At 43.7% G+C, this 27,406-nt stretch overlaps 1 protein-coding gene across 2 annotated transcripts in view; it reads right to left on the bottom strand.

Annotated features, from left to right (window-relative positions):
- PHF3 (PHD finger protein 3) overlaps window positions 1-27,406 on the bottom strand; it is a 716,139-nt gene that overhangs the window by 630,719 nt on the left and 58,014 nt on the right. Inside the window, exon 2 of one of the 2 annotated variants that reach the window (XM_078648001.1) lies at window positions 23,910-24,175. In XM_078648001.1, the coding sequence (XP_078504127.1) occupies window positions 23,910-24,150 (241 nt within the window). In that variant the 5' untranslated portion in view covers window positions 24,151-24,175. Of the gene's footprint in view, window positions 1-23,909; window positions 24,176-27,406 lie in introns of those variants that run through there. The other variant, XM_078648002.1, reaches the window with a different exon arrangement.

Genomic DNA, 27,406 nt, shown 5'->3' with positions numbered 1-27,406 from the left:
ATGACTCAATCCCTGCCTTTTTTAGCGAATAAGTGCAAGCGTATTCCAATATTTCTGGTTATAAACTGAATAATGATAAATGCGAGATTTTGCCCTTAACTAAGAATACTTTTAAATCAGATTTTAGTGCTTCCAACTTCACATGCAGTCCAAATCAAATTAATTATTTAGGTTTACATGTTACCCACTCAATTCCGGACACAGTATCTTTATGCATGAACAGATGTATACAAAAGATTTCAGACCCAGCTACTAAATGGCACCCTCTTTACCTGTCATGGAGGGCCATTTGGACACTATAAAGATGATGCTTACATCTATAATTATATACACTATTTCTAACATCCCTGTCCCTATTCCCACAAAAATATTTAAGAAAGATTAATTCTGTCCTTTCCTCTTTCTTATGGAATAACAAGAAATCCCGAATGTCTTTACTCAGGCTAATTAAACCCAAAACACAAGGTGGAATTAACTTTGCTGACTTCCCGGCATATCAAAAAGCATTCCTTTTACGTCGGGCTTCTCATTTGTTGCGCAACCCCACAAAAGATTGTCCTTTATGGACTATACTTGAGCGAATTTTTCTGTCCCCCCTACTCCTTTGAGGAATATCTTTCCTTTTCACGTAAACCACAGGCCTTATCCACTCCCATAATCAAAATGACTTCTAAACTCCTGGTACCCACCTCCCTCACTGCTCATAGCACTATAGACTCCTTTATTAAGTCAACAATTTGGCACAATAAAAATCTACTCATTCGAAACAAACCATTCTATTGGAAGACTTGGCATCGGAGAGGATTAATATGGATCCACCAGTTACTCTCACAATCAGATTTCATACCTTTGTCCTCACTTAGTCAATCTTTTAACCTACCAACCTCATTGATTCATAAATATAATCTACTTAAGACAGCTGTGATGGGCACATATACCCAACTATCTAATATGCATATTGTTCCCATCGCTCCAGATCCTCCTTTACGACTTCATACTCTATTACAAACTATGCCCAAAGCTTCCTCCATATATAGGTATTTACACGGCACTGACACTGTTAGGCAGAAATTCAAAATAGAAGAGGTATGGGAACGAGATTTTGCGTTATCTTGGCCAGTGTCCTTATGGGACAGCTTATGGACTAAGATACGTAAATCATCCAGGACAGCTAGTATAACGCAAACGCTGTTTTTTGTTTACAACATACTGTTCTTAACACGGGGTGCCTTGAGTAAAAAGTTTACGACTGTACCAGATGTTTGTTGGACATGTTCCTTCCCAAACACCGATTTACTTCATATGTTATTTTCTTGTCCCACTGTACACAATTTTTGGAAACAAGTATGGTCAACCTAATGTTTGAAACTCAATTTTCTTTTTCTTCTACTCATGTTTTCTTAGGAAGTATCTCACCTTGTTGGGAACTTGGTAACTTTAATGTTAAAATTACTGATTTGCTTTTAGCTGTAGCATTTCAGCAGATCACGGCAAATTGGGAAGACTTTACGAAAATTTCTTTTAAGGCATGGTGGTATGCTGTTTGCCACAATCACAGGATTGACACATCTTTTGTATATCCCATACACATGGCAGTAAAATGCCTCAATTTGTGGTCTCCGGTTACATATACCTTGACCCAAGTGCCAGACGATCTTTCCAGCTACAACCAATCCAAAAAGAGGTTCCAAAACCCCCTTAACCCCCAACTGTTCCTAAACTATTTGTTACTTCAATGTCGTTCAAAAGGAATATGCTACTTACCAGTATGCATCTGTTCTTGGCATGTAGAGCTGCAGAATCGTATACAGTGCATTAGATCGCCACATGGTATTGGGCTCGGATGATTGCAGGTTGTTGTCTTCTTGGAAGAAGTCTTTGTAGTCACGAGATAGGTGACGCCTCCCTTGGACAATACTGCGCATAGTCATCGACTCCATCCTCAGATTGTTTTTCGCCATGATGGGAAATGATGGAGTTAGTAGAAGTAAAGATAAAGAAAGGATGTCCATGCGTGTGCATCTAATTTAGATGATAGCTGGAACGGATACAAGCCCCGGGGAGGCGGGAGGGCGTATACGACTCGGCAGCTCTACATGCCAAGAACAGATGCATACTGGTAAGTAGCATATTCCGTTCGAGGCATATCAGCTGCAGATCGTATACTGTGCATCGATTGTGCAGCAGTGTCTCCCCTAGCGGTGGTCGTCTGTATCCGTTGCAGCATTCTGAAATAGTGTTCTAAGGACAGCTTGGCCTACTGCAGCTTGCTGCTTGGCTTGCACATCCAACACAATAGTGTTTAGTGAAGGTGTGTATTGTAGACCATGTCGCTGCCTTGCATATGTCCTCTAGTGGTATATTTCCTAAGAAAGCCATAGAGGCTCCTAGTTTGCGAGTAGAGTTTGCTCTAGGAGGAACTGCTAGTGTACGTTTAGCTTTTTGATAGCATATTTGTATACACTTTACAATCCACCTGGCAATTCCCCCCTTAGAGATGGGGTTGCCTTTGTGTGGAGGAGAGAAAGATACAAATAATTGTTTTGTCTTTCTGAAGGTTTTAGTCCTATCTGTGTAGTATAACAAGGCTCTTCTAACATCTAAGGTGTGTAAAGCCCTTTCTGCAACAGAGTCCGGGTTTTGAAAAAACACAGGTAGCTCTACTGATTGGTTAAGCTGAAAAGGAGTAATAACTTTTGGCAGGAATTTTGGATTAGGCCTAAGAACCACTTTGTTATTATGTATCTGAAAAAAAGGTTCTTGTATTGTGAATGCTTGTGTTTCGCTAACTCTTCTGAGAGAGGTGATGGCAACAAGGAAAGCAGTTTTCCATGTTAGGAACTGTAATTCACACTTATGTAAAGGCTCGAAAGGAGGTCCCATAAGTCTTGTAAGGACCTCGTTTAGGTTCCATACTGGAGCAGGTGGTAACCTAGGTGAGATTATACGTTTTAATCCTTCAATAAAAGCTTTGATCGCAGGTACTTCTGAATAGAGATAGATGTTGTCTATTCTGTAAATAGGCTGCTATTGCTGCCAGATGGAGGCGTATGGAAGAGTAAGCTAAATTGGACCTTTGTAGGTGTAGAAGGTAGCAAAAAATTATTTTGGATGGAAACATCCAGTGGATCAATGTGATTATTGTTGCAATATATTGCAAATCGTTTCCACTTAGCGGCATAACACGCTCTGGTAGTGGGTTTTCTAGCTTCTTTAATTATGTTCATACAGTCTGGTGGTAGGTTTAAGAAACCAAACTCTAAGACTTCAGGAGCCAGGTCTCCAAATTCAGTTAGCTTGGTTCTGGGTGTCTTATTTCTCCATGATTCTGTGTTAACAGGGAGGGCGTGAGCTTTAATTTTTGATGTGGAAATAGTGAGAGATCCAGCAGTGTGGTGAACCACGGCTGGCGTGCCCATGTGGGAGCTACTAGTATTAGTTTGAGAGAATGTTGTCTGAGTTTGCGCACTACTAGTGGAATGAGTGGGAGAGGAGGAAAAGCGTACGCAAATCTGCCTGACCAGTTCATCCATATCGCATTCCCCTCCAACCGTGGGTGTGGAAACCTGGCGGCGAAGGTTGGGAATTTTGTATTCTCGTGGGTGTCAAACAGATCTATCTGTGTATGCCCCCACATTTGGAAGAATGGCTGAATAACTTGTGGATGTATCTCCCATTCGTGAATCTGTTGTGACTGTCGACTCAACAGATCTGCTATCTGATTGTGAATTCCTGGAAGGTTCTCTACCGTCAGGTGTATGTTTTGAGGAATGGCCCATCTCCAAATGTTCTGTGCGAGCTGGGACAGTTGCAGAGAGTGTGTCCCCCCTGTTTTTGTATATAGTACATGGCTGTCCGGATTAAGACAGCTTTGTTTTGTACTTGCACTTGAAATGTTTTGAGTGCTAGGAAAATTGCTAGCAGCTCTAGATGGTTGATATGGAACAGTTTTTGTTGGTTGTTCCATTGACCTTGTGTGGTATAGTGTAAGAGATGGGCTCCCCATCCTGTGAGGGATGCGTCTGTCGTGAGCACTATCTGTGGAACAGGCTCTAGGAACGGCCGTCCCTTTGTCAAATTTTTGCTGTTCCACCATTGCAGAGAGCGATATGTACGGCTGTCCACCAACACCAGGTGTGAGAGATGACCTTGAGCCTGATTCCACTGTTGTGCTAGACATTCTTGTAATGGGCGCATTTGCAGTCTTGCATGTGGAACTATGAAGATGCAAGATGCCATCATGCCTATTAGTCTCATGAACACTCTGGCTTGGAGAGACTGCTGGTGTTGAAAAATGGAGACTAAGGTTTAAATGCTCTGTATCCTGGCTGGATTGGGATACGCTACAGCTGTAGATGTGTCTATGGTAGCTCCTAGATACTGATGAACGTGCGAAGGCTCTAGGTGCGACTTGGTGTAGTTTATGGTAAACCCTAAGTCGTGCAATGTTTGAATTGTGTGCTTTGTGTGATGGACACATTGACTGTATGTTTTTGCTTTTATGAGCCAGTCGTCTAGATAAGGGAAGACATGTATCTGTTGTCTTCTGAGATGTGCCGCTACTACTGCTAAGCACTTTGTGAACACTCGTGGTGCTGTTGTGACACCGAATGGAAGGACTTTGAATTGATAGTGCTTTATGACAAACCTTGGATACTTCCTGTGAGCAGGATGTATAGGAATGTGAAAGTAGGCGTCCTTTAGGTCTAGTGTTGAAAGAAAATCACCTTGTTGTAGTAGTGGGAGTACTTGCTGCAGAGTGATCATGTGAAAATGATCTGATTGTATGTAATGGTTGAGGGGCCTGAGGTCGAGAATTGGTCTTAGTGTCCCATCCTTCTTGGGAATTAGGAAGTACAAGGAGTAGACTCCTGTTCCCTGTTCTTCTAAAGGAACTACTTGAATAGCATCCCTTTGTAGAAGTGCTAGAACTGCTTGTTGAAGCACAGTAATATGGTCCGTGGACATTGGACGCTGCCTGGGCGGTATGTTTGGGGGGGTTGCTGTGAGTTCTAGGCAGTAGTCATGTTGGATAGTTTGTCTTACCCACCTGTCTGTTGTGATGGAATTCCAGACAGGTAGGAACTATGATAATCTGCCCCACACAGGAGTGGAATGCTGTGGGGGAGGCAGAGGGAAGTCACTGTTTGGGAGTGGAAGAGGAGCGGTTGTTGTTATTACCTCTACCTCTTCCCTTGTTATTATTTCCTCTGTATCCTCCTCTGAAGTAGCTCTTGTTAGAGGAGGCCTGTGTATTTGTTTTAAAAGATGACATTGTATCTGTGCCGGTTTGCTTAGAGCCTCCTCTATAAAAGGAGCGGCGAAAAGAACTTCTAGTCTGTGTGGATTGTAATCCACCCATAGAATTAGCTGTGTCTGTGTCTTTTTTCATCTTTTCTAGTGTGTTGTCTACTTTCGTCCCGAACAATTAGTTTTGATTGAAGGGCTGGTTCAAGATGGTGGTCTGTACCTCCGTTTTAAACCCTGAAATGCGTAACCACGCATGTCGTCCGAGTATAACACTAGTATTACCTGCTCTGGATGCTGTGTCAGCTACATCTAGTGCACATTTAATTGAGGCATTGGATATTAACTTGCCTTCCTGTATGAGCTCGGTTGCCTGATCTTTGTACTGATCTGGGAGGTATTCCATCAATTTTTCTAATTGGTCGTAGTGAGCCCTGTCATAGCTTGAGAGCAGGGCTTGTGTGTTTGCTATGCGCCATAGGTTTGTTGCTTGCGCAGCAATCCGTTTCCCTGACGCGTCAATAACTTTAGATTCTTTGTCAGGCGGGGGCGTCTCACCAGAGGTCTGGGAATTAGCTCTTTTTCTTGCATAAGACACTACTAAAAAGTCTAGTGGCAGTTGTCCCCTAATATAGACTGGATCAGATGGTGCTGGTCTGTATTTCTTTTCTATTCTTGGGTTTAGTACCCTACAGCGTACCGGGTCTTTAAATATTTTTGGAGCATGTTTAATAACTCCTTTGATCATAGGTAGTATTTGTGTAGACCTTTGTGACTGCTCAAATGTATCCAGTAAAAAATCCTCATCAATGGCATCAGAGTGCATTGAAACCCCGTGGTAAAGGGCTGCTCTATTTAGTAAATGATTAAACCCAATACTATTCTCCGGAGGGGACGGCTTTGTTGGCTAGGACTCAGGGTCAGGAATGTCGGGCACATTGTGTGGTGGGAAGCCATACATGTCATACTCTTTAGGATATTCAGGATTGACATCTTCATCTAAAGGGTATTCCTGTGGCTCTGGTATGTCGTTCCCCCCACCTAGATCATACTCCTCGTCAGTGTGGTGTGATGATGCAGGAGATTGAACAGGAGAAACTGTAGGTTCAATGTAAGGAGGGATAGGAGAGGAAGAAGGTAAAGGAGAGGAAGGGTGCATTGGAGAAGTTGCACAGTCCTTCTTTTTGGCAGGAACCACAGGTAGAAGTGGTGGGTCTGCTGGCCTCTTCTTATAAGGAATAGCTTCTACATGTCCAGTCTTTGGATTGATATAGACTTTCTTTTGTTTAGGATCTGGTGTAAACAGTTCTTCCCCCTCTACAACCTTCTTTGGCGTCGACTTTTTCGGTGCCGATAGGGGTTGTTTCGTGTGTTTTGCTGTAGGAGGCGTTATTGAGTCCCGTGGCAAAGTTTTCGGTGCCGAAGGTGGTTTCGGCTTAGTAGGAGTCTTTGGTACCGAGGTTGGAGTGGAGACAGGTCTCCTTGGCCTTGCGGCGTCGGACTCTGGCTTCCCATATTTATTTTTGGAACCAGAAGGCTTTGGAGTCGGAGCTCTTTTCGGATCCGGTACAGTCTTCGGCTTCGGCACCGATGCCTCTTTTGGTTTGGGTGCCGAAGGCTCTTTTTCTTTGGGCACCGAAGGGCGTTTTGGCTTCAGTGCCGAGGAATCCTTCGGTGCCGAAGGATGTGTGTGCTTCGGTGCCAATGGAAGAGGTGGAATTGGCACATGTGGTTTTGTCAGTGCCGAGGCACCGGAAGGTGTAGACGTTTTCCTCGGAGCCGAGCCCGAGGGCGGGGCGTTTGAGGGGATATTTCGGCCTCGACTGGGCCCCATGGGCGGAGTGCTGACCGTTGCCTTTTGTTTGGGTAGTGCCTGTTGTGCAGGGGCAGGGGTACTCACGGGTTGTCGAGATGGAATCGAGTCGTCTGAGTCCTCTGCCCCCGATATGATCTGGAGATCAGGCGAGTCTTCCTCGGCGACGAGTGGATCTTCGTCCTCGGAGATGTCTTCTTCGACTATCTCCTCCTCAAAGATGGCCTCCGGTGCTGGTACTGATCTCCTCATTTCGTGTCGACGGGCCCTCCGATCCCGGATGGTCTTCTTCGATCGGAAGGATGCACAAGCTGTGCAGGTCGACTCGTCGTGTTCCGGCAATAGACAGCGGTTGCAGACCTCGTGATGGTCGCTATGAGGGAACTTTCCGCGACATACCGGGCATCTCTTCAATGGAGTTCTGTCCATGAGGCGTAGGCCGTACGGCGCCGATGGGCCCAACGGCCCGCGTCGACGCACCGGAATGTAGTTGATGTCGAAAGTAGTTTATTCGAAGTCGATGATATTTTTATAAAGTTGTTTTGCTTCGAAGTTGCTGGAAAGTCTTTTCTAGCCGGAGCAGAAAACTTTCATCCGAACCCAGTGGCGGACAAAAACAATCTGAGGATGGAGTCGATGACCATGCGCAGTATTGCCCTAGGGAGGAGTCACCTATCTCGTGACAAAGACTTCTTCCAAGAAGACAACAACCTGCAATCATCCGAGCCCAACACCAGGTGGCGATCTAATGCACAGTATACGATCTGCAGCTCATATGCCTCAAACGTTACTTTAACTGCTTATTCTTTCTATTTTTATTCTCGAGTCCGATTCATGCAACTTTATTGCAGCTAATTATTTCGTAATGATATGAATTTAATATTGTGAACTGTGTATTGGCACCCCTATTCTCTCAATAATTTTTTTTTCTGAACTTAAAAAAAAAAAAGAAATGCAGTTAGAACAATGAAATACAAAAGGAAAGTTTTTATTTGCTGACTTTTGCGGTATTCGGCAATGGAAAGTTCAGGAGGTTGCTATTCATGGCTGCTTTGTATGAGAGTGGTATGCAATTCTTGTGCTAAGTTTTTGTACAATAAGAGTATTGCATCCAAATATTAACAGAAAAAAGCGATTTTACCAACAAACTCAATATTATGGTGTTAATTAAATTTCTTTGTACGCGAAAAAATGGATTAATTAGGTAGATAATTATGTCATATTGTAATAAAAGATATTGAAACATGTATAAGTATTAAAAAAAAAAAGAAAGGATGACATATAATTGAAATTTTAAGTGTTTTTATATACCTATTAATAGGTAACTAAGATATAGGGGCCGATTACAAGGACGGTCGGATAAGTGTCCGACCACCATCACTGCAGGAACAGGACTGACCGACATGTAGTTGGTGGTCCCGCAAGCCAAATTAGGATCAGACTGCCATGCATGTGGTCGTAAACATGCTGCTCTGCATTGAGGCTTGTGCTGCGGCCTGGAAAAGGACCGCTGCACTAGCCCCCATGCAAAGAGGCTTGTTTAAAAACATACCTGCACCCAGTGGCATGCACCATGCGGTGCCTGCCACACGATACAGCGATGATTAGGCCATGGGGGACAGTAGCTCTGCTAAGGGCCCTAAGAAAGCCTTTCCGCCATCCTTTTCACATTGGAAGAACTAACGTGAAATGGCTGGCGGAAAGGTGAATTGTAATCCCCACGGCGGACCCTAAGAAAGTACCACCCCCCTTGTGAGGAATGCAATCGGACGACGCTATTGGAAGCTGTCAGTCGGTCCCTGGGGTAATGCAGTCCGATCGACCACATCATAATGCGGCGGTCTGACCGCAATTAAATAGGTCAGTGGGACCGCCACCAATGTACCATCAGTGTCAATCCCATTGACATCGTAATTGGCCCCATATTTTGGCTCAGGTGCAGACTAGGTGTCTGTCAAGTTAGAATGAGTTTCCATTAAGGTAAATATTTCACTTGTATTCCCTTATTCTATTCTGTAAGTGGTAGAAGAAAAGAGTACACAGTAATGGTTAAAGGAATATGTAATAATGTAGTACAAGATGCCAAAGTTTTATATATGTATATATGATGTGCTGCTTCTAAAAAAAAATGTATTTGTATTCTGGGAGTTGTGGTCTTAATTTTTTCCATTAAAAAAAGAAGACTAATACTAATATTTGAAAGTGGAAATTGGGCACTGTGGCTATATTTGAATAATGAATCCCTCAAAGTTGATAGCTATATGTTACATACTCTTTAGTGTAGGTGTTGGATCATTACAGGGTAGATTTGTATGTGCATACAAGGGGATATTGGTCTTTATTCATATTCAGATTGAGATATGCAAAACAATACTGCTAGGCACTGTTATGCCATGTATTATATAAAGTATAGTACCTATAATGCGTGGGACATATATGTTTGTAAATTATAGAGGCTTTCTTTCATTCTCTCATGGATCAAGAGAAACACATATATTCACAAAGATACTTACAAAGTAGATATATGTGTACCTGTATCAAAGGCAGTTCGGGATATATTTCAAATTCATAATACAGGCACTGATGTATTTATTAAGCAATGTACGTTGATATTTTCTGAGCTTTCAAAAAAGATAGTCAGATACTGGTACATTTTCTAACACATGTTATGGGACTGCCTGGTAGGCGATAGCACAGGGTGCTATGTGGCTAATATGTAAGATATGTCTTTTGAATATTTGAGGGTGCTATGTGGCTAATATGTAAGATATGTCTTTTGAATATTTGAGTGAGCTATATGTGCTTATAAAGATTTTTGTTCTGAAGTATACATGCACTGTACCATCCACATTTTAAGCCGACATACCCAAGTAGAAACCTATACATTATGTGTTAGAGGTGGTCTAATTGACCTGTGCATGCAGTCTTACTGTTAGGGCGGTCTTCTCACTTAAAAACCCTGCACAAGGTGTAAACTGCTCTTTTAGAACATGACCCAAACTAAGGAAGGGTGTAGCTAGGACATGCTGTAGGGAGCTATATGCTTAAAACTTAAGACATCTACTCTGAAGATTGACTGAAGCATCTGCACTCCTACAGACCTATGTGGTCAATTACGCATCCAGCCTATACCCAGACTTAAATCTGGCATACCCAAGTAGAAAAGAAGATAAGACACTGATACCCCCAGTTATGTAGTTAGAGAAGCATGTAAACATTCACTTACACACACTGGTACAACAGATATGTATCTTGTGCTAATGGAGACAGTTTCACATACACTTAAATAATCCAATATTCACTAATACACCCAGGAGGCGATCTATACAGGCCCTTATAAACACATTTAGAGAGCCATATATCTCACAAAGAGAGGCAGTGATTTACTAACAAATTTAAATTGACGTGGAATCACAGCCCTTGATAGGAACTGAAACACTCATTCAGATATCTCCTAAACAACTATCACTTTCCATTTTGCCATGCAGAAAGTAGCCCTTAAATTTTGTCTCAGGCCTGATGTACTTGAGCTTGGACATGTAGTTTTACTGCTAGGGCTGTCTTATCACTTAAAACTGCTATACAGGGTGTAGACTGTTCTTGTACCACATATAACTGAATAATGATGTAGTCTGTGGCTAGGCCATAGCGCACAGAGCTATGCGCTCAAAATAATAAAAGAAGCACTCGGACATTTCAGTGAGCTGTATGCACTTCCAGTTACCTATTTGCCTAATTATACATCCAGCCTACACCCAGACTTAAATCTGAAATACTCAATCACACAAACAGGCTGAACTGATTTGAATCTAGTGGAAATGGAGGTATCTGTACACATATTTAAGAAAACTGAATACTCACTAAACACCCAGGAGGCAAGCCCTGCAGCCCCTTACAGATATATTTAGAGAATCATGCATGTCACAAATAGACACAGTGATTTAGCAACAGACTTATATACATATGCAATCAGAGCCCCAAACAGGAACTGACACTCATTCAAATATCTAGTAAAGAACTGACACTTTCAACTCTACCATGCAGAGAAGTAGGCCTTGCATCATGCCTTCGGCCTGCTGCACTTAAGCATGTACATGCACTTTTCTTGCTAGGTTAATTTGCACATTGAAAAGTCCTTTAAAAGGTATGAACTACTCTATAACCATGTAGAACTCTCCAGTGAGATAGGATGCAGGTAGGTCTTAAGGCAGGTTGGTGCAGGTAGGCCTTAGGGCAGGCTGGTATGTGCTTACAATCTATGAAATGCACTGCAAGGTTTAAGTGAGCTATATGCACTTCCTTGGGGCCCATGTGCCCAATTATCCATCCACCTTCAGTCCCTAACTTCTATCTGACATAAGTAAGTAGAAAAGCAGACTGACTGTAAAACACCCAGTGAGATAGTCATAGAAGCACCTGAACATTCACTCACCCAGGCAGGCAGAACTAATATGTATTGAGCGCTAATAGAAGCAGTTGCACACACACACAAATAACTCTGAAGTGTACCATGAAGAGATGTAGGCCCTGAATTGTGCTTCGGTCCTGTTATAATTCACTCTGTGCTTGCAGTTCTATTGCTAGGGTTGTTTTGTCATTTAAAACTCCTACACAAGATAAAATTTGCTCTTGTACCACATATAAGTGACCACTAAGGTAGACTTAAGCTAGGACATTGCGCAGGGAGCTAAGTGCTTAAAAGGTAACACATGTACTCTGAAGATTCAGTGAGCTATATGCACTCCTAGACTCCCAAGTGGCCAATTATACATCCACCCTGACACCGAGACTTCAATCTAGCACACCTAAGTTAAAAAGATGACAGACACTAAAAGACCCAGTGAGATAGTGACAGAAGCACCTAAACATTCATTCACATAAACAAGGGCAACTAATACGTATCTAGCACTAATGGAAGCAGTTGAACACACTCAAAAAACCCAAAACTTACTAACACATCCAGGAGGCAATCTATGTAGCCTTTTACAGACACATTTAGAGAACCGTAGATGTCACAAAGAGAGGCAGCCATTTACAAACAAACTTACATAGACATGCAATGACAGCCCCAAATTGGGACTGAGACACTCATTCAGATATCTGCTAAAAAACTGACGCTTTCAAGTTTAACATGCAGAAAAGTAGCCCTTGCATCATGCCTCGGGGATGCTACACCTGAGGCTATGCATGCAGTTTTACTACTTGGTTAACCTTCACATTTAAAACTCCTAGACAAGGCATAAACTAATGTTTTACCATGTATACCTCACTAAAGAGAAATGCTGTAGGTAGGCCATAGGGGAGGCTGGCATTTGCTTAAAAGGTAACACAAGTACTCTGAAGATTCAGTCAGCTGTATGTGCTCATAGAAACCCATGTGCTCAATTATATATCAACTATGCCAGCCAGACTTCAATCTGACACACCTAAGTAGAAAAGCGGACAGGCACTAAACATCCACTGAAATAATGACAGAAGCACATATATATATATAGATATATATATATATATATATATATATTCACTCACATAGACAGGTACAACTAATATGTATCTTGTCCTAAAACAGGTAAATGGACACACATGAAAATTATCCAATACACTTACAGACACATTTAGTGAACTATAGAGGTCACAAAGAGAAGTAGTCATTTACCAACAAACGTACATACACTTGGAATGTCAGCCCCTGACAGGGTCTCAGTCATTCAGATATCTGCGAAAAAACAGACACTCAAGTCTAACACGTACAGAAGTAGCCCTTCCATCATTTTTCAGGCTTGCTGTATTTCGGCCTATGTATGTAGTTTTAGTGCTAATGGTATATTCTCATTTAAAAGTTCTATACAAGGTTTAAACTGTTTTTCTACCATGTATAAGTAACAATGAAGATAACCTGTAGGTAAACCATAGGATAGGGTCCTTTGTGCTTAAGAAGTAAGATGTGTACTCTGAAAATTCAGTGAGCTAGATGCCCTCATGAGACCCATGTACCCAATTATACATCCAGGCTGCCCCCCAGACTTTAACTTCACATACCGAAGGACAAAAGCAGACAGACACTAAAACAGCCACTGAGACAGTGACAGAAGCATCTAAACATTCACTCACACAGAGAGGCACAACCTTTATGTATCTAGTACTAATGGAGGCAGTTGCACATGCACTTAAAAACGCAATACTCACTAACACAGCCACATCCATACAGTGTCTTAGAGACACACTTACAGAATCATAGATTTCACAAAGAGAGGCAGTAATTTAGCAGAAGTTTACATACACATGCAATCACAGAACTCCACATAGGGACTGAGACAGTCATTCAGATATGTACTGAAGATTTGATACTAGGAAGTCACCCATTCAGAGGAGTAGTCCTTTAACATGTCTTCAGGCTGGCATTCTTAACTGTGTGCATGCTAGGCCGATTTGGCATTTAAAATCCCTTCTCAAGACTTAACTTTGTCTTCTACAAAATAGGACTGTCCCCCGAGGTAGGATGTAGTCAAGCAATAGGGTATGCTCCTACGAGTTCATGTCTGTGTAAGTAGGTGTAAGGGTGAGTGAGAGGGTGTGTGAGTAACTCTATGGGTGAGTGTGTGTGTGTGTGTGTGTGTGAGAGAGAGAGTAGCTGTATGAGCACGGTCTCACTCACCCATAATATAACTGAGCACTAAGGTAGGCTGCAGGTAGCTAATAGGGAGGGTCCTACGTACTTAAAAGGTAACACATGCAGTCTGAAGACTACCCGAGCTATATTTGATCATGTAAAGTAAATGTGTAAATAGTTAAAATATGTAAGGTGATACGATGTAATTACGTGCTGAATCTGCTTCTCTATTTGTGTTTTCAGACATAACTATCTAGTTATCTACAGAGAATTACCATGCCAACAAAAACTCAGAGAGGAAAGAAGTAGCAGCAAATAGAGTGTCTCCTTAGAACTGAGAAACAAAAGGGGCAAAATGGAAAACAGATGGTCATAGAGAAAAGGCCTACTAGTAGGAGGACCAAGACATTGCTTTAAATTGGTTGCGCACAACTGGAATAAGTGCAAAAAGAAGTAAAGAAAAACACAACTATTGCACAGAGTATCAAAACACAAAAAGTCTCTGATACAAAAAGTAAGAAGTTATTTAAACAAGCATTTGCAATGCAATAGGTCTCGCATTTATGAGTGTTTGAGCTATTGGCATTGTAAATGACAATGCTTTTTATTTATGTTTTGGTTTTCAAAACATTAATAAAAGGCACTGTCATTTACAAAGCCAATAGCTTAAACTCTTTCAAATGTGAGACCTATTCTAAATGCTTGACGGCATGGCTGAGCTGCCCCCTTCCATCTCCCATGGCCCCTGAAGAGCTCCCAGTTCGCTACAAGTTAAATAAACAAGCTTGTGGTCACAACTATGCACGAGAGACCCTCGCCCTCCTGTAGTAAGATAAACTCATTACAGAACATAGTGCTTACAAACTAAAGAAGACACACAGCGTAAAACAACCAAAGTAAAAGGGCCAGACCTCATGGGAGGTTACAAATGAAGACAAGGCAGTACTAAGGAGGGACTAACAAGCCTAATAACGGATCAGAAGCTAGCATTTACGAAGGACAATGACAAAAGCCAATGACAAATATGGGCGGAGAGTTGGCGGGGTTTCAAGTACATACTCCAAAACAGCAAGGCTCACAGAGCAGTGCATGTGCTGCCCAGCATCTGTCTTTGTTGAATTCAATTTTAGGCAGTTCTGGTCCATCCAACAGCCCACTGCAACCATACAGTTTTTAAAGATCTTACTCAAGTCCAGATCTCTGCCCGATGAAGGTACCACAATTTGGGAATCGTCGGAGTACGACGCCAGCGATAGCACAAAGGACTTGATTAGGGCTGCCAAGGGCGTTACGTAGAGATTGAAAAGAGTTGGGCTCAATGATGAGCCCTGAGGTACCTACCCTGCAAGCCAGCAAAAAAGATTCAGATGTAAAGCCCTTAAAAGCAACTGATTGAATGCGGTCAGTCAGAAAGGATTTCAGTAACTCGAGTGCAACGCTCTGGATCCCCAAATTATGTAGGCAGTTAATCAGAATATTATGATTAACTGTATCAAAGGCCGCAGATAAATCAAAAAGGATGAGAGTGGCATTGCCACCACCTTATACTGCTGCCCCCATCTCGCCTGTAGCCACAATAAGAACGGATTCCGTGCTAAAACCACTCTGGAATCCACACAGAGTTTCATCTAGCAAGTTATTTTCATGGATCCATTTCATAACTGCCTTACAACAGATCTGGATAGGATGCTTACCAGCTGCATGAATTATGCTGAACATGATCGGTTTATAAATAGCAGGCTAAGATGGTGAGAACATGTACTTTTAAAAAAGGTCAGCGTACTGATTACAACCCATCGGAGCAAACTCTACACTTTTTAAGCACCTGCGCTTCATACTAATATTTGAAAGGATGGAGAAGAAATAAAGAGTGTTGTAATTCAGAGTGAATGCCTGATTACTGGAGGGGAGAAGAAAATGTCTGGTGCCAGTACACTGTCCTGAAGTGTACCTCAACTGTTGTAGGCCTGGAATGGTTTAGTCCCATTTTGTACGACAAAATTTGAACTCGCCAAATATTAAATTCTTTTTCTATCCCTGTCAAAGTTAATTGTGAAGTTAATCAGGGCCTTATACTCACCTGTTACTCTTTAATCACTAAGTGAAAGCACACCGTGGTATTGCAACAACACATGGCATTTCCTTTCTTCAATATGCATATGATATATCGCTTTATATAAAAAGTGAATGTCCCAACTACTTAAATCCCCTTTCCTCCTTCCCTTATAGAAATTTAAAACTGAATAACATGTTATCAATGTTAATCCAACATCAGACGGATTTTCTTTTTTATTGAACAAACTTTCAGAACAGTGGTCAAATAGACTCAAGGACATGGATATCGCGCCAAAAACAATCACATCAGCAAAGCCTCTTTGCTTTAAGCTTCACAAGAAATTCCACCTTGATATCCACGTCAAAGATATGGCCACAAGCACCAGATTGCAATTAAAACTTCATGTTGCCTCGAGTCTATACTCATAAAACAAGACCTTAAAATTGTGCCACACCCTGTGTTACCTCATGCACAGACTACGGTAATGCAATACTAACTGGCTTGCCCAAGCCTCGCCTAGTTCCCCTAAAAGCAGTCCTTCCAATAGCCAGTCTGGTTCAGAAAAGATTTTGGCATATTACACCATCCCGTAAATCACTGGGTTGTCTTGCCATGGAGCACCACTATGGGTATAAGAGTGCATGCATTACTTACAAGGCGATTCAAAAAGAACAAACCAGAGTACATGGCCGAAAAGCTTCAGCTTTCTGGCAGAAACAGAACACTAAGAAAGCAAGCTTTGTTCAAGTTAGACACTTCCAGATTTGCAAAGTCCTCAACCCTTAAGCATATGCACTGTGGCAATGAACCAAAGACTTGGAATGTTCTAATGGTACAGACAAGTCATAACAATCTCCACTGTTTAAAAAAAGGCACAACACTTTCTAAAAGACGTTTTGTACTCTGATTCCAATACTCTAAACCGATTTCCCTGAACATGTTATGTTATGTTACCTGTTTTGTAGAGCGCAACAGCTGCCCCAGCGACGGGGCGTCCCGGCGCTAGAACCGTAACACAATCTACTGGATGCGAGAGAGGGACCTACGGGGCGGGAAATAGATGGGTTTTAATCGCTCTTCGGAAGGCTAGCAGATCATCCATGCAGCGGATGTGGAGAGGGAGGGAGTTCCACAGCTTGGCCCCCAGAAGTTTGAAAGAGCGACCTCCGATGCGACAGAATTTCGTCTGGGGTATCAGAGCTAGATGTTGCCCCATAGACCGGAGGTTCCGTTTGGGTTTATAGGGGGTCAGCAGAGGACGGAGAAGCTCTGGGCCTTCATTCTTCAAGATTTTAAAGGCAAATAAGAGGGCCTTGAACTGGATACGGGCTTCTATGGGCAGCCAGTGAAGTCTGTACATAGTCGCTCTTACTGAGCACCTTCTTGGAAGGCCTACTATCGCTCTAGCCGCCGAGTTCTGGATTCTTTGGAATCTTTTTATCTCAGCTTTATTAGCTCCCAGCAACAGGACGCTCGCATAGTCCAGTCTTGACAAGATAGTAGACTGTACTATGAGTTGTCGTGTCTTGGAGTCGAAGTAGCCTAGGATGGGGTATAGGCTTCTCAGTAGTCCAATGCAGGTTGCGGCGACTTTTTTTGTGTGCGCTTGGAAGCTCAGGGTTGAGTCCAGCCATACCCCTAGATTTTTTACTAAGTTTTTTGGAGGGGGTGCTGGGCCCAGGGACTGAGGCCACCATAGATCGTTCCAGTTGTTGCTGTTTTTTCCCATTATCAGTACCTCGGTTTTGCCACCGTTCAGTTGGAGGCAATTTGCTGTCATCCACTTGGCTACAGCAGACAGTCCATCCCTGAAGTTGGTGGCCTCCGGGGAGGGGGCCTCACTAAGGCTGATGACCAACTGAGTGTCGTCAGCATACGACACCATTGTGAGGCCCCATGTTTTAGCAATCTCCGCCAAAGGTTGCATATATAGATTAAACAGGGAGGGACTGAGAGCCGAACCCTGTGGGACACCTTGTCCTATGTCTTGGGGTTTGGAGATAAACGGAGGGGCAGATACCCTGAATGATCTGCTGGTTAAGAATGACCGAAACCATTGGAGCGCCGAGTCCACGATTCCTATATTTTCCAGGCGTTTTAGCAGAATAGCATGTGACACCGTGTCAAAGGCCGCGCTAAGATCGAGCAGTATCAGCGCGGCACTTTTACCGGTGTCCATGATTTCCCGCAGGCTCTCAGTGGAGGTAAGGAGCGCGGATTCCGTACTATGGCCCGGCCTGAAGCCATGTTGGGAGGGGTCCAGGATATTATTTTTCGCCATATACTCACTGAGTATTTTATTCGCGTGGGCTTCCGCTAATTTAGCGACCCAAGGTAACAGTGAGACAGGCCGGTAATTCTCTGGTTTAGCGGGGTCTAGGGAGGGTTTTTTTATAATCGGAGTTACCCAGGCCTGTTTCCAGCAGATGGGTACCGTGGCCGTAGCAAATGATAGATTCAGAATCACGGTTAGGGGTGGGAGGAAGAATTCCAAGGCTCCTAGAAAGTGACTAGGTCTCATTGGGTCTGTTGGAGCACCCGACTTCACCTTCCTACAAAGTTTAGTAAGTTCTTCACTGGAGATGGCGGGTAGGCGAGTGAGCCTGGCGTCTCCGAAGGTGGCGTTAGGAGAATCGACGTCTCCTGAGATGTCCTGGGTGAAGGTGTTGTAAATTTTCTTCACCTTGTCCGTGAAGAAGGTAGCTAGTTCTTCACATTGTTGCGTGGAGGTGATATGAGTGGCCGGTTTGGCTCCGTTTTGTATTTTTTGCACAATTTGGAAGATAGTTTTCGTGGGGTTTGAACTGGATTTTATTTCAAAGGCGTAGAAGGCAGCACGGGCTGACCGAATTGCCTTGTGGTATGATTTCAGCGAAGCCAAATATAAGATTTTATCATTCTGCTTATATTCCTTCCTCCATTGCCGTTCTATTTTCTTGCAGGCTTTCCTCATTTTTTTCAGACTATCGTCAAACCAAGGGTTGGAAGGAGTACTACGTCCTTTTGTCCACTTGGCTGGTATGATAGTGTCCAGCCCCTTGGTGATCCAATCCTGGAACGACGCGTAAGATTTTTCTATGTCGTCTGTGTTATCCAGGGTAGGTTGCCCCAAGCTGGCCGCAAGGTCACCTTGTCGGAGTTTATGCCAGGGTCTTTTTAAACAGGAGGTGGGTGATTTTTTCTTAGGAGGGGAGTTATTCGGAATGGAGAGGGTTATTAATGAGTGATCAGTCCATGCCATAGGTTTAGGGTCATCCGTTGTAGCCTCGGGAATGTTAGTAAATACTGGATCAAGTAAGTGTCCTGCTACATGTGTGGGAGATTTGACCAACTGAGTTAGTTGCAGGGCGGCTAGGTCCGTGACAAAGTTGCTAATTTTAGCGTCCGTTTCATTGTCTAAGTGGAGATTGAGATCTCCTAAAATCGTGAAATTAGCCGAGCCAGTGATCAAGGCATTTGTAACATCGATGACCTCTTCCGTGAACTTAGCAGAAGGTCCCGGGGGTCTGTAAATAAAAAGGCCCGAGAAAGTGCAGTGAGGGCTCGTGGAGATTTTAAAGCGGGCACATTCGCAGTCTGCGATACTTTCCTTTTGGAAGGAGCAGGTAAAGGGGGTTCTGTAGATGGCAGCAATGCCGCCTCCTCTTGAGTCTCTATTGATGCACGTCATAGAGAACCCGTCCGGTATTGTTAAATTAGGGATGCTAGTAAGGTCATCTTTGAGCCATGTTTCACTTAGAAACATTATGTCTGGGTTCTCGTCCATAAGGAGAGTTCTTACCTCTGCATGGTGTTTAACTAGAGATCTAACGTTCAGCTGCATGATGGTGAGTGAGGTATCGTTCCTTTTAATCTCTTTATGGCTTGTCAGGCATGGTTCCGGTATGGCCAGATTACAAAGCTTGCAGTAGAGGGAGGTACTACCAATGCAACCTTCTATATTGTTGCATCTGGGGCCGATGTTGAGCGACCGCAGAATGTTACTGTCATAGACGATTTTTTGGGCAGGGAGTCTGGCGAGAGGCGAGGACTTGGCGAGGACGGGCGAAGACGGGCTTGCCTTGGGCGCGCTGATGGCGCGCCCGCTGCGCCCGTCCGCTGCGCGTACGGTAATTGCACATCCCTAAAAAGGGAAAAAAAGGGGGGGGTGGGTGTGGCCTAGAGGTAGGCGTGGCCTCTACTCCTCGCCGTCAATGGCGGCAAAACATTTGTTTTGAGTGGGTCGTTGCAGCGAAGGAGTCGCTGTTTAAGCGTATCACTGGCCCGCTATGAAGGTGGCAACCAGGTGAGTGCGCGTTTTAAAAAGTACAAAGTATTTTACAAGTGACACAAGAAAGATTCAAATTTTTAAAAAGATTCCGTCGTCTCCCGGCTTCCGCCTCAGGAGATTGCAGGGTTCTAGTGATGTAGCGCTAGAGGCAGCGTTTTTATAATGCGGCGGGTGGGCGTGGCCTAGAGGTAGGCGTGGCCTCTACTCCTCGCCGTCAATGGCCGTCAATGTATTACAAAGATGTCACTATTGCCAAGATGACCTTAATTCATATGTTAATAATGGTACATGTTGCATTGTTGTACTTTGCTATTTTGTATAAAGAATTCTGCCACGATGTTCATAGGGTTTTGAAATGCTACATGAAGAACCAACAAAAAATATAAAAGATATAAGTAGTAGACCAATTATTTTTATGTCTCGCAGAACTAGCGCTGGAGCGCGCATGCGCTCCTCGCTCTGCGAGGCTTATTGTCATCAGTACAGGGCTTAGAAAAGCTCACCACATGCTCGTGCGTGTGGTTTTGTTTTCGCGACAGGCTACTGGCTTTTGCGTGCGTCTTTCTAAGAAAGACAGCATGCAGTTGGGCACAGGCAGGCGCATGTCCTGCCTTTGCTCCGCCCATGGCCTATTGCTTGCGGTTACCCACACAGGCCACATCGGTTTTCAATTATCGTGCACAGATGCGTGCGCGATAATGGAAAACAGATGTCTCGCTGTGGCGCGCGCACCACGCTTGTTAGCATGACGTTTCTCAGACTGCGTGTCCTGGAGATGGTTTCTGCTGGGAGCGCTTATTATTTTTTTTTTTAACATGGGCTAAGCATCGCCTGATTTTTTCAGTGTATGCTTTCCATCGATGGGGTCTCTCAGTGTCCACTTTTCATTTGTGGATTACTCCATTGTCCATTTTCCAATACTGGGGTCATCCGGGGTCCACTTTCCATTGTCAGTTTCCACCAGCGAGGTTTTGGCACCACCGTTCTTTTGCAGGCAGAGCTTGCCAGGTACTTCAGACACTTTCAGCGTGGATTTAGCAGGACCTTGGCATTTCCCGAGTCTTCAGCAGGTGCATGTGTGTTACAGGTTGCCTCAGCATCGCTCTGCTCCTCTCGCCCTGGGCACCAAGCTCTCTCTGGCGCTGCACACACTGGTGGCGCGCTTTTAACTCCTGCCCGCAGTGCCTCTTTCTGCACCCGGCCCGCTTCCAGTCTGTCCCTCCTCCTACCTCAGTCGCCCCAGATGCTCCTTCACTCCCTGTTGTCTCCAGTATGGCTCTGCCCACTTATTGTAAACACCCCAGCGTCCATTCTTCTGAAAGGGAGACCCCTCCTTCGCCCCCCCTCACTGGATGGGGGCAAGCATGCAGGATTTGAATCGGCCAATCGATTCTCGGTGAGGAAGGGGTTGCTGGAGAGAATCTGTACCTCGCTCCTCGCCGCCTTGCCTGTCACCTCGGATCCCGTGCCACTGTCACCTGCAGAAAGTGGGGAGGGTCTGGGGTCGGCTGTGGAGATGGAGGGGGAGGGCAAGCAGTTGCCGCTAAGAATGGAGTAGGACTGGGAGGTGCCTACACTGGGCATTTAGACGAAAGGCAGGGAGGGTCTAGGGCTGCTGCCATAGGGCAGTGGGAACTAACTGCTTTGGATAACTGGCATAGAGAGAAGAGATTCGGAGACGCTGATATTGACTAAGCAGGGGGCATGTAGCATTATAGAGTGCTACTGCAGGCAATTGACATGCGGGGAGCAGGTGTATAATGATCAAACTGGGCATAAGAGGGCAATAAGAAGGAGTTAGGGCTGCTGACGTTGGGGAATGTGATGTGAACAGAGAGGGCAGAAGGAGTTTGTATGCGGTCACAGGGCGTAGAGAGCATGGGAAGTTTTGGAGGCAGCGGGTATTGAGCATGCTGGGAGTACTGTAGCATTACAGTGCTAATGCTGCATGCTGACACTAGGCAGGCAGGGTCCGGGATGGGGGTCTGGGCAGGCATGGTCACATGGTGCTGACTCTGGACATGAAGAGTCACAGACGTCGGTGTCAGGAGAATGGTTGGACTGGGGAAGGTTACTTACTGAGAACTGATATTGGGCGTGAAGGGGGCAGGCACAGAGATGACACTGGGCACAAAGAGCTCAGTGAGGGAGATATTATTCTTCTGCCACTGGAGGGGCTTGGGTAGAGGGTGCCAGTAGTAGTGGCCACACAAGCAGCTGGGATTGTGCTGACACTGTGCATGGAGAGGGCATAGAGCACCGCTGGGTGATGAAAGGCCTACCACTGAGACAGTAGACATGCCGAGGCCAGGTAAGATCACAAAGTGCAGTCACTGGGCATGTAGGGTTAAGGACTGCAAACAGTGTGCTCGGATGCGGAAAGTGAAGTTTTCAGGGCGCTAACACTAGTCTTGAAGGGGACTGAGGTTTTACTGGCCCCTCTGTTAACAAGCATTTGCAATGCAATAGGTCTCGCATTTACGTGTGTTTGAGCTACTGATATTGCAAATAAAAATGTCTTTAATTTTTGTTTTCATTTTTAAAATATAAATAAAAGGCGTTGTCATTTACAATGCCAATAGCTTAAACTTACGTAAACGCAAGACCTATTGCATTGCAAATGCTTATTTATATTTAACTGTAAGAATGCAGCAAACTTGAAAATAAATATGCATTACGCTAACTCATGCTGCAACTAAGTTAACACAGAAGATTAAGCGTGTTTGAAGTTATTGTGTGCTGGTGAACAAAACACAAAAGTTAATGAAGAAAAATAAGAAAGAAGAATAAAATCAATCTATTCCTTTAAAAAGGCAACTGCAATATTCGGTTTCCTTATGCCTGAATATCAGGGCTTTATTACTACAAGCATTTGGGACCTACTGGCTCTGCCGCTGTCCGTGAGCCACATTGTACAGAATGGACAAGATGATGTGCACTAAAGCCAAAAGAAATTAAAGAAGATTGTGTGCATGCCTGCATGATGCCATGAAGCAGGCACCCCTTTTTTAAAAGTATCGATCTGAGGCATATCGGTAAATAAAAAATAAATGAAATTTAAGTAGTACAATATTGCTTTTTTAAGGCAGGGAGGCGAGCCTCATTTGTTGCCTGCGCCTGCAAGAAAATGAATAAAAAAGCGAACATTTTAAAACAGTGGAGGGTCAACCTGGAAACAGGCATGGACGTGGAAGCAATGAGGACAGGAGAGGGGAAAAGCAATACACTAGAGCAAGTGTGTTGCTCTAGGTTGGGGAGAAGCGCACAAGTGAGAAAGCAACATGGAGCGAGCTAGAAGGGGTTGGCTAGGGGGAAGCACACAAGGGTGAGCTTGCAATCTGAGGTAGACAGCAGCACGTGTTGAGAGGGGACAAGCACACGAGGGAGAGCGTTTGAAAACACATGTACTGCATAATTCTTTTTTCTTTTAAGTAGTCCCTTAAGATCGATTAGTGGAAGAATAGAAGTCAGCTGAGCAAAGGATGGTAAACAGGCTATGTTCCTGGGAGGAGCAAACACACGACGGAAAAGCCAACCCATCAAATAAGAAGAAAACAAACGAATGACAATGAAGCCACAAGAAGTTCTTCGTATGCTCACAAAATGTGTTTTTCAACCACACATCTTGTGCTGTCTTGTAAGAGAGACCGTAAAAAGGAACTGACCTTCTTTAAGGCTGTTCCTTGATTCTAGATCTTTAATTTAACAAGGATGGTAGGGCACAAAGAAGAAGAGAGAAAGAGGGGGCTAGGGAGGAGCAGAGAGGAAAAGGTGAACATGATTCGGACGGAGGAAAGGAAGAACTGAGGGAGGAGTTTATTTTACCATACCGTTACATTTTCTTGGTACACATCTTAATATTGAAAGTGTACAGGTCAACAAAAGCAATAAGCAAAACAAAAACGTTATTTACCTGTAGAACATGCCAGTTGGAAATTAGGATCACTGCCATCCAAAACAGGCAAACAGAACTGCGTGCTTGCAGATCCTAGCATAGGGTCCTTGTCACTAAGCATGTTTTTCAGTGAGTCTTCTACGACATCGTGACTTGAAATAAATTCATCACAGCCTTCGCTCTCCAGATTGGACCCAAGAAATAGGGCATCATCTAAGCTTTCTGGAATTAAGTGGTTAAATGAGTCAACTATATCCATTAAGAACTCTGTGCACCTTTCAGTTCTGTAAACAACAAAGAGAGAGAAAAGAAATGTGTATTACATCTTTAAACTAGAAAGGTCAATTATACATCGAAATCTACATTTAATGAAAATGTATATTAGACAGAATCTACGAACTAGATACGAGATACGGGCCAGTCTACTTTTACTGCAAATTATTTATCTCAGAATCAGTTTTGTATCCAGCCATAGACTTCTAACAAACGTTGTCCCTTAAGACCTGTATCAAGAGAGTGGAAAAGAAGGTAATATGTTTGAATCTCACGTCTTTGTTGTGTATACGTCCCACAGAAACCTGACTACTACCTGTTCAGGCAGCAGTGTAGACAGGCATTTACAATGCAATAAGTCTCGCAATAACATTCTTTTGAGCTATTGGCATTGAAAATGTTATTGGGTTTTTTCCCCCTACGTGAAGCATTAATCAAGTAATGGCGTTGTAAATGACCATGTATTTTACCCCCTGTTGACCCCCGCATACAGACATACATACAAACCGCACTACAAATAGGCACACATGCATGAACACGCTGAGAAAGACACGCACCCCGTGAGAGAGACACATTTATACATAGAGGCACACGGGTGCAAGGGTGCACCGAAGCACGTGATCGCACATGCAGGCACACAATCACAGGCACACTGAAGCTTTGGGTCTGAATGGCCCGTTCAAACCTGGCTGAAGCCTGGTTCCGCACCAGACATGACACTCTACTTCTTGAAAATGCGACTTATACAAGTATATAAAAAGAAAGTTGTAAGTATTTTTTTTTTAAGTGTCACCCACGGAGTTGACTGGAGCGCTCTATTGAGACAGCGTTTTCCTTGCTCGACTTTTCAGGACAGCAAGCTTTGTCACCTTGGCTTTGATGGAATCAACGTGGAATTGATCCTCAGCTGGCTTGTATTCGCGTTTGTTTTCATGATTGTTTCGCTTTAAAGGCATTACGCTTTCCCTCAAGGCTGCAATTTTCTAGTAACAGCGTGCTGCTGCATTTTCGGCCTCGAGAGATCATCTTCGGTGCTTTGAATTAAAATTTGCTTTCAGTGGGAGAATCAAAACAGTGCTTTTAAAATGCAAACGTATCACGAGAAAAATGTCACATTGTGCAATTCAACCACTTGATGGGTATCTCTTTCAATTTTGTTTTACAAAAAAGCAATGTTTTGTTTGGCTAGTTTCTGGCCCATTGATCTAAGCCCTTTAAGATGAGCCAGAGTCAACCATCTAGCTCTTGCTTAGTTAAAGCCTTCAGTTGCTCACCCACCTTTATCACAATAACAACTTAGGGGGCATAAGAAAGATTTATTATCAATTTAGTTAAGCGGGAGTACAAACAGTGCAGGACTCCTTGTTTTAAGATTCATAAATACAACAGACATATCAATGTGTTCAGAAAGTGATTACCCAAGACCACAAGGGGTGCCATAAGGGAAGGCATAGATTAATTAAAACAGCATGCCTTATGGTTTTTTAGTTTAGGTCTTGATCATTACACAACTGGGGTTTTAGTGGTTCCTATGGCGAGACTTTAGTTACTCAGGAACTACTCCATCAGAGACAGGTGACATGCCTAGACTTTGAATACAGATTTACCAACCAATACATTTTGGTAAATCCAGGATTAAATGGCAAGTCTCCGTGCCAAGGTCATTACATTCTCACTGTCCAATGTATAGTGATATAGGTTGCCTGTTTGTGTCTAACCAACTCAGTGAAGTGCAACGTTGCTTGGGGGTCCCTTGTCATGGATTTTTTTAAACACTTCCTACTTTAACAGAACGCAATTCAACGCCCTCCCATTGTTTACAGTGAAGAGACCAAAGGCATAAAGAGATTTAAGGCCTAACCATTTAATTACCATTAACCAAGTTTCTACCTTTGTGCACTTGACTCACCAAAGGTTGCTGCAGCAAATAGGGGACTTACTTAGCCCATAGTGTTGCAGAAGGACAGCAGCTCTGATTCAGTATAACAGTATAGTCACATCTAGGACTTCTAGATAGAATTATCTCACTCTAGAGGACAGTAAGGAATGAAACCCTCATAATAAATCCACGACTTGCTGTGCACACCATGTACAGGCTTTGCTTACCTTTCGTCCCCCTCTGGCAAAACTCTGTGGCACTGTCCCCACACATCATACTTTTTGGCCTCCGGGAGAAAGCCTGCGAGTAACTATGGATTAGAGCTACAACCTTCACTCAAACAAACGAAATATAACTTAAGGTAACATATTCCTATGCACCAAAATAATTTAACACCAACTCGACAGTTGTGCCTGGTCTAAGTTGCGCTGGAGGTCAAGTGAGGAGGGTTTATGAATAAAGGGTTTCCAAGAATACTGCCATAGTACATTCCACAAGAGTCCATTTACCTTCGGAAACTACCATCTGGTCCAATAGAGGGACTGCAAATATGTGCTTAACCAGTGAATAAATACCAAACAGATTTTGTTCTGCAAAATGAGGGGCAGTGCGCCTTGAAGGTAACCAAGCTTCAACGTCAAAGGATCAATTACATGCAAATGGATTACTTTACTAAAGTAAAAACTGAAAGGGTGTCCTCATTGCATAAAAAAATCCCTTTTCTGACAACCAATCATGGAGATGTTAGTTGAAATTCAATATTGCAGAAATTGAAGCAGACACTGCGCGACGCAGCATTCACGACTTGAATCGTTTGGCCGTTTTTCAAAGCATGCAATAATGCAAAAGATTTAAAACACCAGGGCGAGTAGTTAATCGTGGCATACAACTTACTAAACTTTAAACCTGGATCAATTTAAAAAACGAAAAGAATTCAGAGAGGCAATACTGGCTAAGTTTTAGGAGCGTTGCCACCCCAGGTTAAGTACCCCGTTCCATTTTGAAGTGAGTTTGTGAACCCTCGTTCACTATCCGCGGGAGGGGGCCCAGTGACCAACGGCCCTGTCCTCTGCCAGCTCTGGCATACCCATCCCACATAAGGCGAAAAGTGTTACAGCAAACAAATGATGGACGGAACCCAGATTTCTTGACTGGGGAGAATGTTTGCATTGTCAGCATTACGTCCATCATTTGTTTGCTGTAAAACTTTTCGCCTTATGTGGGATGGGTATGCCCAGACGTGGGTCCCTTGCATACTGTGGCACTGCATTTAAGCTAGCCTGGCTGAAGAAGGGTGACATACCCTGAAACCGCTCTCAGGATGCTTGTTTCCAGTCCATGGAGGACCTGGCCTGGCAGTTCG

The sequence above is a fragment of the Lissotriton helveticus genome, chromosome 6 (assembly GCF_964261635.1).
Source record: "Lissotriton helveticus chromosome 6, aLisHel1.1, whole genome shotgun sequence".
Taxonomy (NCBI): Eukaryota; Metazoa; Chordata; class Amphibia; order Caudata; family Salamandridae; genus Lissotriton; species Lissotriton helveticus.
This window is presented reverse-complemented; position numbering and strand designations above follow the sequence as displayed.